At 42.0% G+C, this 13610-nt stretch overlaps 1 protein-coding gene across 1 annotated transcript in view; it reads left to right on the forward strand.

Annotated features, from left to right (window-relative positions):
• The first annotated feature begins 12298 nt into the window (after positions 1 to 12298).
• Positions 12299 to 13610, forward strand: part of CLPX (caseinolytic mitochondrial matrix peptidase chaperone subunit X) — a 35051-nt gene continuing 33739 nt past the window's right edge. The window contains exon 1 of the mRNA XM_019748680.2: positions 12299 to 12614. Within this exon, the coding sequence (XP_019604239.1) occupies positions 12536 to 12614 (79 nt within the window). The 5' untranslated portion in view covers positions 12299 to 12535. The remainder of the gene's footprint in view (positions 12615 to 13610) is intronic.

Raw genomic sequence — 13610 nt, forward strand, 5'->3', positions numbered from 1 at the left:
GTGATCTCGGAGGCCATCAACAGTCAGGCCCAGACTGCCCCTCTGCCAACCCCTCCAGAATCTGTCAGGGAGGAGGCCACAGGGAGTGGTATATAAGTATATAAAGAGTATGTAATCAGGACAAAAAGCTTGCCTTGATCCCCTGGCCAGCTCAGTGCAGCCCTTTTTGGCCACCTCTTACCTGGACTGGATTTGACTCTTGGATCAGCATCTGCCCAGCTCCCAGGGGTTTGGTTCAGAATCAATTAGAAATTTCTCTGGCTGAGCACCCCTTCCCCTGGACCTCTGAGAAAGTGATCACATGCAGGACTGGGGCCTCGTGGCCTTGTGATTACTCTTTGACCCACTTCCAGACTATGCTTACTGGGAAGCAGCTTTCACTGACTGCTTGTCTGGGGGGGCAAGGAGGGGAGGTTGCCCCTGCTGAGGGGTCAGTGTTTAGCTATTTGCAGCACAGATGCCTTCCTGCTTCAGGAGTGAGTGCGTGCTGCGTTACCCTGCCCTCCCAGCTCCCGTCCTATTTATGGAATGGGGGTGCTGGCAAAACGAGCTGACTGGGCTCCCTTTCTGTTCTCCACTGAGGGTCGGAATAAATGAACTCCAGCTGATGGCAGCTGGTACCTGACATTTTTCTTCACTCACCAAACATTTATTGAGTGCCTATTCTACGCTAAGCCATGTGTGCAGGTGGACAGGCCTTTATGAGTATATAAAATATACTACACAGAGTGGCACCAGACTTGGATGGAGTGGTAGTCAGAGGAGGATTCTTGGAAGAGGTTACATCTAATTTGAGATCTAAATGATAGCTAGTAGGAGGTGGCTTGCTCAAGGTGTGGATGTCAGGAGCAAGGGGCACAAGCAGAAACAGCTTGTGCAAAACCAGTGTGTGAAGGCTGGGAGGGAATGGGAGATACCTCTCTTTCAGACAAGGAAACGCTGTTGAGCTCACGACACCTAATTTCTAAGCATGTTGCTTCCAAAGACAGATGTGCTGCTTTGTTCAAGTTGGTTTCCCCTGGACTTCATTTTCCTTACCTATAAATGAAAGAGTTGGTTGTATACCTAAAGGTAATACAATGTTGTATGTCAATTACATCTAGGTAGGTAGGTAAGTAGATAGATAGATACAAAAATATGTTTAAATGAAGGAGTTATAGGAACATTTGTGACAACATGCATGGACCTTGAGAGTGTAATGCTGAGCGAAATAAGTCAGACAGAAAAATCAGAGAACCATGTGATTTCACTGATATGTGGTATATAAACCAAAAACAACAAAAGAACAAGATAAACAAATGAGAAACAAACTCATAGACACAGACAATAGTTTAGTGGTTACCAGAGGGTAAGGGGGGTGGGGGGTGGGAGGTGAGGGTAAGGGGGATCAAATATATGGTGATAGAAGGAGAACTGACTCTGGGTGGTGAACACACAATGGGATTATAGATGATGTAATACAGAATTGTACACCTGAAATCTATGTAATTTTACTAACAATTGTCACCTCAATAAATTTAATTAAAAAAAATGAAGGAGTTGGTCTAGATGAGAGTCTAAACCATCTCTAAAGTCCTTTCCATGATTTTCAGTGAGGCTGAGAGCACAGTTCCCAGGATGCCTTTGCTTCACCAAACTGCTGATGATTCACTGGGTGTTCCCTTCCCCTGCGGAGACTGTATGCTGGATGGACAAAACGTTCATTTCAGAAAAGCCCTGGGGTTTCTGTCTCAGCCTGCTGTATACTTCAAGTGAACTGTGTGAGGATGGACATCAGCTGGCAGGGAGGGAGGAAGGGCACGGGCTGGAAGGCAGAGGGCCAGCCAGGCTGCTTCTGCTTCCAACCATGGAAGTTTTTCAGGCAGAATGCTCTCTGAAGTTTAGAGAGCTCTAGCAGCTAGGGTGCTAGAGGAAGATGTCACGAGGCTGTCAGGTCAAGGACAGAGTCTTGAAAGATTGAGAAAACGTAGACAAGCCAAGTTGGAGTCAGTGCAGGAGCAGTGCAGTTTCAGACCAGGGATTGGCCAGAACCAAGGAGTAGAGGTGGGACCCCACACTCGAAGGCTTTTGGTTAGCAGTAACAGATGTGCCGGCAGACATCAGGAAGGACTGGAAGCAAGACCTGCAAAACCATCAGGATCTAGGCCGTCATTATCTCTGGTTTTATTCTCTTATTCCCTTTCACAATCACCAGTTTTTGCTCTCTTCCAGTCTCTAACTCAGTCTTGCTCTACATGCTCTGTTTCTCAAATTGTCTCTCTGACTCTGTTTCTCTCTCCTCTCTGGTCAGTCTATTTCTCAGTCTCTTCTCTCTGTAGGAACCTTTAATTTCTCTTTGCAGATCAGCTTTGTCCACTCCCCTGGGTTTATAGAAGAGGTGGTCATCTTCTCAAGTCAAAGAAGAGCCAAGCCCTAAACCCAGATGCCTTGGAGAGAGAATCTGATTGGCTCAGTTTGAACCTGGGCTCCACCTCTAGTCCAATCAACTGTGGCCATAGTGGGGGTTGGAGCATAAAGGGCAATCCTATTGTACAGTCATAGTTACTGGGGAGGTGGGGGCAATTCTCAAAGAAAGGGAATCCTGATGAATTGGGGAGAGACACCCCAAAAGGCAAATACTCCAGGGGATAGTGAGCAGATCATTGGTGGCTTACTGGGAGTGTAAGGTTTTTCATTTCCAAACATCAGGGAATTTTAAACACATCAAATGAGATCTGAGTTGTACGTGTTCTTTGAAATCTGAAGTCTTGTCTTGCTTCATGACTTAGTACTTGGTCAGTTTTTGTAGTTTCCATGTGTGATTAAAAAAAAAAGTGTATTCTTTAATCACTGGGTGCAGGGCTCTCTATAAGACCATTAACTCAAACTTGTTAGTTGTTCAGTAAATAAGGAGTGTGTTGAAATTGTCCACTAGATGACGCACTGATCAATTTCTCCCTGTGATTCCTCAATTTTGGCTTTCTATATTTTGAGGCTATTTTAATGGATGCCTATTTTGTATTGAATTTTCATGCCTTCTTGTTAGTTGCATCTTTTATAGTTATGTAGTTATGTTATTTTTTCCCATAATGCTTTCTTGTCTTAAAGCCTATTTTGTCTATTCATGTAGCTCCCAACTTTCTTTTGGTTAGTATCTGCTGAATATATTTTTTACTTTTTAACTTTATGTGTCTTTTTAAAATGTGTTTCTTATAAACAGCATTAAGGCTGGGTTTTATTTTATCCAGTCAAACTAATGAGTCTAGTAAATACATATGGTGATTAGTTATATTTGGACTTGTTTTTACCATATTACTTAGTGGTTTTTTAAAAAAATCATTTTTGTTCTCTTTTATTGGCAGCTTTCAGATTGAGTAATATTTTTTATTCATTTTTTTTCCCCTTATATTGATCTGGAAGTTTTATACTTTTTCTCTTCTTTTAGTGCTTTTTTTTTGAATTTTAATTATACACACTGATTTTAACAAAATCAAAATTAAATTGTATCTTCATCTCCTCAAACAATACTTTAGTTCTTTTCTTGACCCTCAAAATAAACATTTCATTATTATTTTAAACCATATTTTTAAAGATTTATTTACATCTTTATCACTGTGGACCTTGCTTTTAAGGTCATTTTGTCATTTTTCTTCTGAAGAATATCTTTTAGAAATTATTTTGGTGAAAGTCTGTTGGTAGAACTATCAGATTTTAAAAATTGGAATATAATCTACATACCATAAAATTCACCGTTTTAAAGTGTACAATTTAATGGCTTTTAGCATATTCACAAAGTTATAAAAACCTCCATGACTTTCTATTTCCAGAACATTTTCATCCCAGGAAGAAACCTTATACCTATTAGCAGTCACTCACTATCCTTCCTCCCCCAAGCCCCTAGTAGCTGCGTTGTCTTTATGGATTAGCCTATTCTGGACATCTCCTATAAATGTAATCATACCATGTGTGATTTTTTTATTTAGCTCTTTTCATTTAACATAATGTTTTCAAAGTTCATCCATATTGTAGCATGTATTAATATCAATATTCCATTAGTTTTTATGGCTGAATAGTATACTGTTGTATGGACATACCATATTTTGTCTGTTAATCAGTTCAACATTTGAGTTGTGTCCACTTTTTGTCTATTTTGAATAATGCTGGTATGAACATTCCTATACACATTTTTGTACGAACATATCTTTTTCAATTCTCTTGCGAGGTCATGTAGAAACTCTGTTTTGAGGAACTAATAAATTGTTTTCCACAGCAGCTTCCCGTTTTATATTCTCAACGCTACATGAGGGTCCTAATTTCTCTAAGTCCTTGCCAACACCTGGTGTTTCTGCTTTTTTAAGTTACAGCCATCTAGTGAGTATGAAGTGGTATCTCATTGTGGTTTTGATTTGCATTTACCTAATAGCTAAAAATGTTGAGCATCTTTTGATACGCTTATCAGTCATTTGTATGTCTTCTTTGAAGAAATGTCTATTCAAATCCTTTGCCCATTGTCTTAGTGTGTTTGGGCTGCTATAATAAAAATACCGAAAACAGGGTGGCTTATAAACAACAGAAAAGGATTTCTCACTGTTCTGGAGACTGGGAAGTCCAAGATCAAGATGCTGACAGATTTGGTGGCTGGTGAGAGTCTGCTTCCTGGTTCATAAATGCATGGTGGAAAGAGTAAGGGAGCTCTCTCTGAAGCCTCCTTTATAAGGGCACTAATCCCATTCATGAGGGTTCCAAACTCATGACCTAATCACTTCTCAAAGGCCCCACCCCCTAAGATCATTACACTGGGGATTAGGTTTCAAAATATTAATTTTGGGGGGGCACAACAGTCGATAGCACCCATTTTTAAAATTGGGTTCTTTTCACTATTGAGTTTTAAGAGTTCTTTATATATACTGAGTACTAGACCCTTATTAATACTTGACTTGCAAATATTTTATTCCATTCTGTGGGTTGTCTTTTCACTTCTTGATAGTGTCCTTTGAAGCACAAAAATGTTAAATTTTGATAAAGCCAAATTTATTTATTTATTTATTTATTTATGGTTGCTTATGCTTTTGGTATGTTATCTAAGAAACTGTTGCCTAATCCAAGGTCATATGTGTAAACTTACAACTATATTTTCTTCTAAGAGTTATAGTTTTTGCACTTACATTTAGATCTTTGATTCATTTTAATTTATGTACATGTACGAGGTTGGACAATTAAGTTCGTGAACTCATCCTAGAAAAAGTGCTACATACCTCATTGCTGAATATCACTACGGTCCCGTAGAAGTGACTATGGTCACCCTTGGGAAGCTATGCACTGATGCCAGCACCTTGTCCACCATTCAAAGCAATTTTGGAACTTTTTCTGGAATGGCCATCAGAGCTGTCGTATTACCCTTGATCTCCTGAATGTCATCAAAATGTCTTCATTTCAATATTTCCTTTATCTTCAGGTAAAGAAAGAAGTCATTGGGGGCCAGATCAGGTGAGTAGGGAGGGTGTTCCAATACAGTTATTTGTTTACTGGCTAAAAACTCCCTCACAGACAGTGCTGTGTGAGCTGGTGCATTGTTGTGATGCAAGAGCCATGAATTGTTGGTGAAAAGTTCAGGTTGTCTAGCTTTTTCACATAACCTTTACAGCACTTCCAAATAGTAAACTTGGTTAACTGTCCAGTTGGTACAAATTCATAATGAATAACCCCTCTCATATCAAAAAAGTTTAGCAACATCATTGCAACAAGTTCGCGAGTTTAATTGGCAGAACTCGTAAGCATTTGGATGCATATACTTGAAGAATTTTCTTACTTTTTGTGAGCACAATAATACAATAAAAAGTGTGTTTCATCCAGGAGGCTCTAATAGTGAGCCCTGCAGAGTATAGTGCAATAGTTAAATGCATCGCTCCAGAACCAGACTACCTGGGTTCAAATATTTGTTCTTTTAGTTATTGACAGTACAATCTTGGACAAGTTATATACTTCTGTGTGCTTCTGTTTCCTCAGCTACAGACTTGAGAAAATAATATGTTCCTCATGCGGCTGTTATGAGTATCAGTTGAATATATATATGAATGCAGTATGTATTAGTTACTGGCATATAGTAAGCACTGTATAAGTGTTTACTGCTATTACCATGTACCACTGTACTGGAAATAGAAAAGACTGAAAATTTGTGTAGATTTAACAAGACAACACTTCATTTTTGTGGCACTAGGAAATTGGGTTGTTCTACAGAAGTAGTTTTCTAGAAAATTCAATTTTATTTATTTCAGCTCTAAAACTTTTAAACTTTTGATCGATTTTGGGTATAAATCTTTCTAATAAAGTATATATTCTCTTTTTAAAAGCAGAAATAACATAATTCAATCTTGATGCCCTAGGAACACAATTATGAACAACAATTATTATGTTGGTATAATAAAATGCCAATGAGGGCTGATACAGATTTAAGAAATTTGACCAAAACCAAAGGACTTCAGATTATATATTCTTTTTGTTGAGTTCTTGCATCCATTTTTCTGTTTTCTCCTTTCTGTCAGGATCTGAGAGAACCCTTTGGCTGTGGTCAGCATGCCTGCTTCTAGCACCTCTCTCCTTTCTAATTTACTCACTTGTACGGTGGGGATCCATATGACCAAATCAGTATTTAAAATGAGTAAATAAACTCAGAGTGATATTCTGAAGGCCTAGGTACATGCAAAGTACATGAACTTTGACATGCCAACTTTGCAACATCTATTTGGTGACTCAGAAGCCGTTTCTCTCATTTCCTCATTATTGACTGATTTAGCAATGGTACTACTTTACACACAGCCCAGTGGGTGTTTGTGTATAAATAAATATTGCTTGTAAGGAATACATGATTACAATTCTAACTGAAGTAACTGTCACTTTTATTATTTAATATTATGGCTAATACAAGTTAATTGCAAATTGAGAAGGACTTACAAATCAAGGGTCCCATCCTCTCTCTTTAATCTCTCTTTTTCAGTTTTTCATTAGAAATCAAGGAAGCTCCTTGCAATGGTAAGGTATAATGAGTAAGGCGAGGTCATCAACAAGCTGGCTAAGCAGCACAATTAAAAAGGAATTTTTTACAGACATAAAAGGAAAGCCAGAAATTACACATTGCACAGTAACAAACATCTTTATTATTTAGTAAGCTTCTACTGTGTATTATGGGTCAAAGAATCATTTATTCCTCGCATTAACCTTAGGAAATCAAGAACACCCCAATTTATAGTTGAAAAAACAGGCTGACGAAGTTGAGTAACTTGCTGGAAATTACACAGCTGGTAAGTGACTCAGCTGGGATCCACACAGCAAACAGTTCTCCTACCCTGACATCTGTGCCCTTTACAAAATACTAAACAAGCGTTTCATAGCACTGTCTTCCAGATTTGGTATACCGAAAGTTCCAATGAATTAGCTTTGAGATCACTTCCCCTCTTACCGTCCTCCACCCCATGGAGTCAGAGGAAAGACTTGGAGAGTTAGTGCCATCTGCTGGGCATCTCTCTGAACATCAGGGTGAAGGACTGTCCTCTAACTGAGGACAACCAGGGCCTTGTGCTATCTGAGGTCACCACCAGCCCCCAAGGACAGACCCAGGAAAACAGTGAACACCGTCCTGTAGACCCCTTGGTCTCCCTACAATACCAAGGCTGGACAGTGACTTCCTGAGGGAGAAAGTGTTGGCAAGTGGAGGAAGCCTAAAAAAGAGACCTTGAAAAAGAAAGGCAAAGGCTTCTACCCCCACAGTGGAAACACACCTTATTCATTTCTGCAAATACACCTTAGCATCACCTGATTCTAGTAGTCTAGCAATAAAAAATAGATTCCTGAACCCACTCCAGACTATTTTATCAAAAGCTTTATGGGAGGGGCCTAGGTATATTTAACAAACACCACAGGTCCTTCTTAAGAGAAGGAGATATGGGGGAGGGGCATCACTGCCTTAATGGAATGGCAGCTTTTTAGTCCCTGATGTGAGATATTTCTGGGTAGGGAGTAGAGATTCTGCAGACCCTTAAAATCTTGCAAGCTTTTGGAGGAGGATATAGGGAAGTAATGAAAACAGTAGTGATTAGGGTTGGAGTCCTTGTTCTGCTCTGACCTTGGACACTTCACTTAAGCCCTCTGTTTATGTTGACTTTCTCAGCTGCAAAACTGGAATGCAGTTAATAACAATACCTCACTTCCTGTGATAATCAGATGAGAGATTAGAGTGACAGCACCCTGTAAAGTTCTATAGAATACTTTATTGTATTTTTTTGAGTCTCATGCTACCTACAGACATAAGCACTTGGATGTTTTTTGTTTGTTTGTTTTTGTCCTTATCTTTTAAAATGTAAATGTTGAGTTCCTGATTTGTGTCTGGTAGAATCAAAGAACCAATGTCTGCTGATCTGAAGGATCAGTGTTCAGCCATGAAAAAGAAATGTCTTCATTAGAATGATGCCTCAAAGAGAGGCTGTACCAGAATCTCTGCTGGAGGTGAGATTTTTATGGTTATCAGAAGGAGTCTTAGGTTAAAAAAGAAAAGACTGAGGAACAGTTTTTAAATCGAGACTTGGACTCTCTCTCTCTGTTTCTGACTCATTCATTATTTGACGTTGGTCTAGTCCCTGCTTTTTTATAAGCCTGAAAAACCCAGATTTTTAAACTGGATGATTCCCTGATTCTAATCTTTATAATAGTTTTCACTTAGCCACTCATGATGTTCACGATTCTGAGAGGCAGAATCAAGTATAAAAGGACTAGAAGACTTTTATGTAAAATGGGGACATGTAAAGTTATGTGCCTTCAGCTATGTCGTGCACAAAAGATAAATAACTCAAGGAGGTAGCTCCTAGAGTGAAATTATTCGAGCTGGAAAATTACATTTGACTTTCTTTTTTAAACACAATTAACCTGTCAGAAAAGAGCTGAAAGTAGGTGTAATGTGGAAGTATTTTGTGCCAAAGAAGCTGAGAAGATGTTACCACAGGTATTTGCCATAGTTCTTCTTGATAGAGGATCTATTTTATCACAGGGAAAATCTCAAATGGCTCTGTTTCCAAATCCAGAACTAGAGGCGATGGACTGATAAGAACCTGACCAGAGGTTATCCATGCAGTGCCAAGTGAGAGAGAAGGGTCCATTGTGCATCTGGAGTCTCATTGCTCTTTGCCCAGACACCAAGCTCGGCTCCATCTCATGGCTACCTGGCCACACCTGTGAATTTCAGGTGAGGGAATATATACTTGTAAAGTGGAACATGTTCCTTTGTCAAACAGCCAAAAATGATCCTTTACATTGGAACCCTTTCCAATACAGATGTTATTTTATTTAAACATGACACTCCTGTGTGCTCAAATACCAAACGGGAAGTCTTGGTATATCCCCATGGTACAAGTTCTCCAATTTGAACACCACTATAAGACTTACACCAACAAAGAGTCTAATGCAAAGTTAGTGTCACAATCCATGCTTTTTGGATGCTGAGCCTAATAATCTAGGTATATTCTGACCTACAGAGCGTAGTTTTGGGGTATTGCATTGCAACTGCCAAAATCATGTTGCCTGTGTGACGAAACCATCACCAGGCTGATGCCAAAGCCATGTGACCCTTGTTCACATTGCTGAGAAAAAGTTAAACTGGGTTGTGTACAGTCCTCTTTGTTTTGTACTTCCTAGGGCAAAGTCTACTCTCTGCTAGTCAGGCATCTCTTGGGAACTCCTTCTGGGACACTCAGTCAGTTGGGTTAACCATTGTATAAATTTGTAGAATTTATATCTATTAACAGTCACTTCTTTGTCAATTTTAATTGGCTCTGATTGTATGTTGGATTTTCTGAAGACACCATCCTAGGTTTCTGCTAAGAAACATATTGTTGCAAGGTGAGTACTTAATCAAGTATGTACTGAATTTCTGCGTATTCAGCTCAAGTAATAAAATACCTGCCTTCAAAGAGCTCATAGTCCAGATGGAATATAGGCTAACACACAAAACATTAGCCCATAAATAAAATGAAATGCTCAATTGTCCTGGGAATAATATAAGGATATTACACAATATATATTACTGTCTTATATTTCCCCACTAGAATGTAAGCTCCATGAGAGACACATTTTTTTGGTTCAATGTTATTTCCTCAGTGCTCAATAATTGGTACTCAATTAATACTTGTTGACTGAATGAATGAAAAGTCAAGTTCTTAAAATAAACAGAAAGCAAAGGCTTCATGGAGTGTCCTCAGATGAGCCTTGACTTCACTAAGCTTTTATTCAGCTTGTTTTATACCATTTATAAACTTTTTAAAAAAATTTTACTGGGGAAGGGGGACAGGACTTTTATTGGGGAACAGTGTGTACTTCCAGGACTTTTTTTTCCAAGTCAAGTTGTTGTCCTTTCCATCTTAGTTGTGGAGGGTGCCGTTCAGCTTCAAGTTGTTGTCCTTTCAGTTTTAGTTGTGGAGGGCAGCCAAGCTCCAGGTCCAGTTGCCGTTGCTAGTTGCAGGGGATGCAGCCCACCATCCCCTGCGGGAGTTGAACCCGCAACCTTGTGGTTGAGAGGGTGCACTCCAACCAACTGAGCCATCTGGGAGCTCAGCAGCGGCTCAGCTCAAGGTGCCGTGTTCAATCTTAGTCGCAGGGGGCACTGCCCACCATCCCTTGCGGGACTCGAGGAATCAAACTGGCAACCTTGTGGTTGAGAGCCCACTGGCCCATGTGGGAATCGAACTGATAGCCTTTGGAGTTAGGAGCACGGAGCTCCAACTGCCTGAGCCACCGGGCCGGCCCCCAATCTATAGATATTAGCAAACAACTTATTTCTGTAATAAGAAGGAAATGTGCATAGAATTGAAATAGAAGGTAAGGTGGGATGAATATTGAAATTGGGTGTTACAGTAGACATGACCTGCTTAAGTCATTGCTAATAAGAGAGGTTTGTCCTAGAATCAGTGGTTTTCAAACATTGTTTTAAAGCAGAACTCCATTTTCAAACAAAACCCCAATAAATGAAACAGATAAAAGCAGAGCTGTTCTGACTGACTTTGGGTGGCATGGAGGAGACAGGAGAAGTCCACCTTCTTAGTCCCCTCACCCCCACCACAGAGCTATGGCTTCTGAGGAATTCTAGGAACACAATTTAAAAACACTGGATGGAGAGAACTTTAGAATCTCTGCTTTCTCAAAATTCTATTAATGGAGGCAGCTGAGGAAGACCTGGTCTCCTTCTGGTGTCTGCCACTTTAAGCTGAGGAGTGCAAGGATTCAGCTCCCCCAGAGAGAAAAACACACAACATGCATGGCCTGGACCAAGGTCAATGCCCCTTCTCATGGCCAGACCCAGGGAACTAGAAGCCACATTTCTCTGATCCAAGCTTGATGAGGGCTAAATAACTTGTGTGAACTAATCTTGACTTTAGCTTGACCTCTTCAACATCCCCCCACCTTCCCGCCAAGCTCAGAACAGGCATCCAAGTTCACCTGGCAATTTCTCTGGGCTTTGGAGTTAATCAGAATCTTAATAAAATAAATACTCAGCCTGGCGCCAACCCAGATGGGTAAAGAGTCTGATTAATTTCACTACCCTCCGCCTTGTATAGGGTCAATCTGCTTTATCTGTCCAGAGATGGACCAGCCATGCAGGCAGCTGCCTCAAAAGGTAACGAGAGTTTAATGAAGGAACAACTTACCAGGGTGTGGTCAAGTTTAAGGGAACCTATAAAGGATTGTAAAGCATCCAGGGACTAGCAACAGCTGGAAGAGTTATTTCCACTGGCTTGAAAAACCGAGAGCTGTCATCCAACAGTTGTTGCTAGAGGAACTAGGTAAAAATACCACTTCCATGTTACAAGTGAGGAAACGAAGGATAAGATAAGGAACACAGGAGGTGGAATCCCGGGGGCGAGGAACTTATCCCAAGCATCTAGCGGGAGCCCAAGGCCTTTAAAGACTCCACCTGGGGCCAGCCAAGCCACCAGTCTCACTTTGATCCTCCCTCCCACCAATCGCAAATGACCCGAAGAACTTTACTGTAACGGATTGAGACTACAACTCCCGAGCCTTCTCTCTCCGCGTCCGGCTCAAGCTTTTCAACACTAGGATAAAGCGGCTTCCGGAAGAATTGCGTTCCGGGACTCGTAGTTCCCAGACTTAGGGCCGGCTACAGCCGTAGCGTGCTCATTGGCGCTCAGGTCTCCTCCCCGTTCACTCCCCTTGCGTCGGTGTCTCACGTACGCACACGCAGTGCGTGCCCACACCTCCTCCCTAGGCCTAGGACGCAGGCGCGCGCACGCTCCCGGGGCCGGATAGGCGGGGGTGTGGAGGGGGGGGAGGCGGAGATGGAGAGGGAGGGAGAGGGGTTAGGTGTCTACTGTACTGGGTAGACGGCAGTGGGGCACGGAAAGCGCGAAGGCCTGGCTGCCAGGCGGGTGAACTCTGCACTAGGCCTAGGGTCGGCGGGAGGGTCCGGAGCCAGTTCAGCGCGCCCAGCGAGAAGGAGTCGGGCCGCTGAGACTCGGAGGGCAACAGGGGGCAAAGCCCCGACCTAGGCCCCGCGGAGATGTCCGGCTGCGGCGCTTGTAGTTGCGGAGCGGTAGCTGCGCGGCTCATCACGTCCTCGCTCGCCTCCGCGCAGAGAGGTAACGAAGTAGTCCCTCACATGAACTTAGGGTCATAAGTGTATAGACGGTGGGGACCCTGGGGAGAGCATGAGGCCTACCCTACCAGGAGGGTATGTGGGGATGCGCAGCGCTTCGCCTGGCACCCCCCACTTTCCGCGTAGGATGGGGCGCTGCCAACATTTGAAGCAGCTGTTTCTCAAATTTGAAGTAAAACCCTTCGCTCCCCCGCCCGCGCTCTTTCAGGCCTCCTGACTTTGGGGCCGGAATGTGGCCACTTCACAGAAACCCTGAAAGAGGCACACAATGCTCCTTTAGTTATAATAAAAATGTCCCCAGACCCTACTCGGAGCTCCGCCAGGGACTGCCTCCTGCTCCGGCTCCTCTTCCGGAGCTGGTCCGGGTTCCCTTCGGGTCTGTCGGGGGCTCAGAGAAGGGCTCGGGTGAGGGGCTGCTACTGTTGTGTTCTCCGGGGCCGCGGGGCGCCGAGCCGGTGGTTCCGGACTCAGGCCGCGCAAGACCCGAAGTGTCACTGTCATTGTGCGGCCGCTTACATTGGGACATAAACAGGGATCACAGTACTTCCTGGCGCTGGGAAAACCTTCAGGCTCTTAGGGAGATTGGGACAATTCCCGAAGAAATTATTTAAGTACTTAGGTGTATCAGCAGTTGTTGGCCAGTTTTTCCAACTTGACAGTCCAAGATAGTTTAAGGGTGGCTCCTGTTTACCTTTCCTTTCTGTTTATCAGGAGTTATGAAGGTGGCACTCCAGCCAAGAGTTTCCGGAAAAACCATTTTTTCTCTTCCCCAAATCGCTATCAGACTATGAGGCTAGATAGAGCCTGTTATAATCACAAACTACTAGACAAATTCGTTTTATTTTGGTTCGTCAATTTATGATCCTTGGATAAATAAAAGCCCCATTTCCTAATTTGTAGGTTAATTATAAAAAGTTGTACTTTTATTCAATGTATATTTTCCGACAGTTTATTTCACAAAGAGGGATTAAATGAAGTA

Source organism: Rhinolophus sinicus, linkage group LG03, assembly GCF_036562045.2.
Source record: "Rhinolophus sinicus isolate RSC01 linkage group LG03, ASM3656204v1, whole genome shotgun sequence".
In the NCBI taxonomy this organism is placed as follows: Eukaryota; Metazoa; Chordata; class Mammalia; order Chiroptera; family Rhinolophidae; genus Rhinolophus; species Rhinolophus sinicus.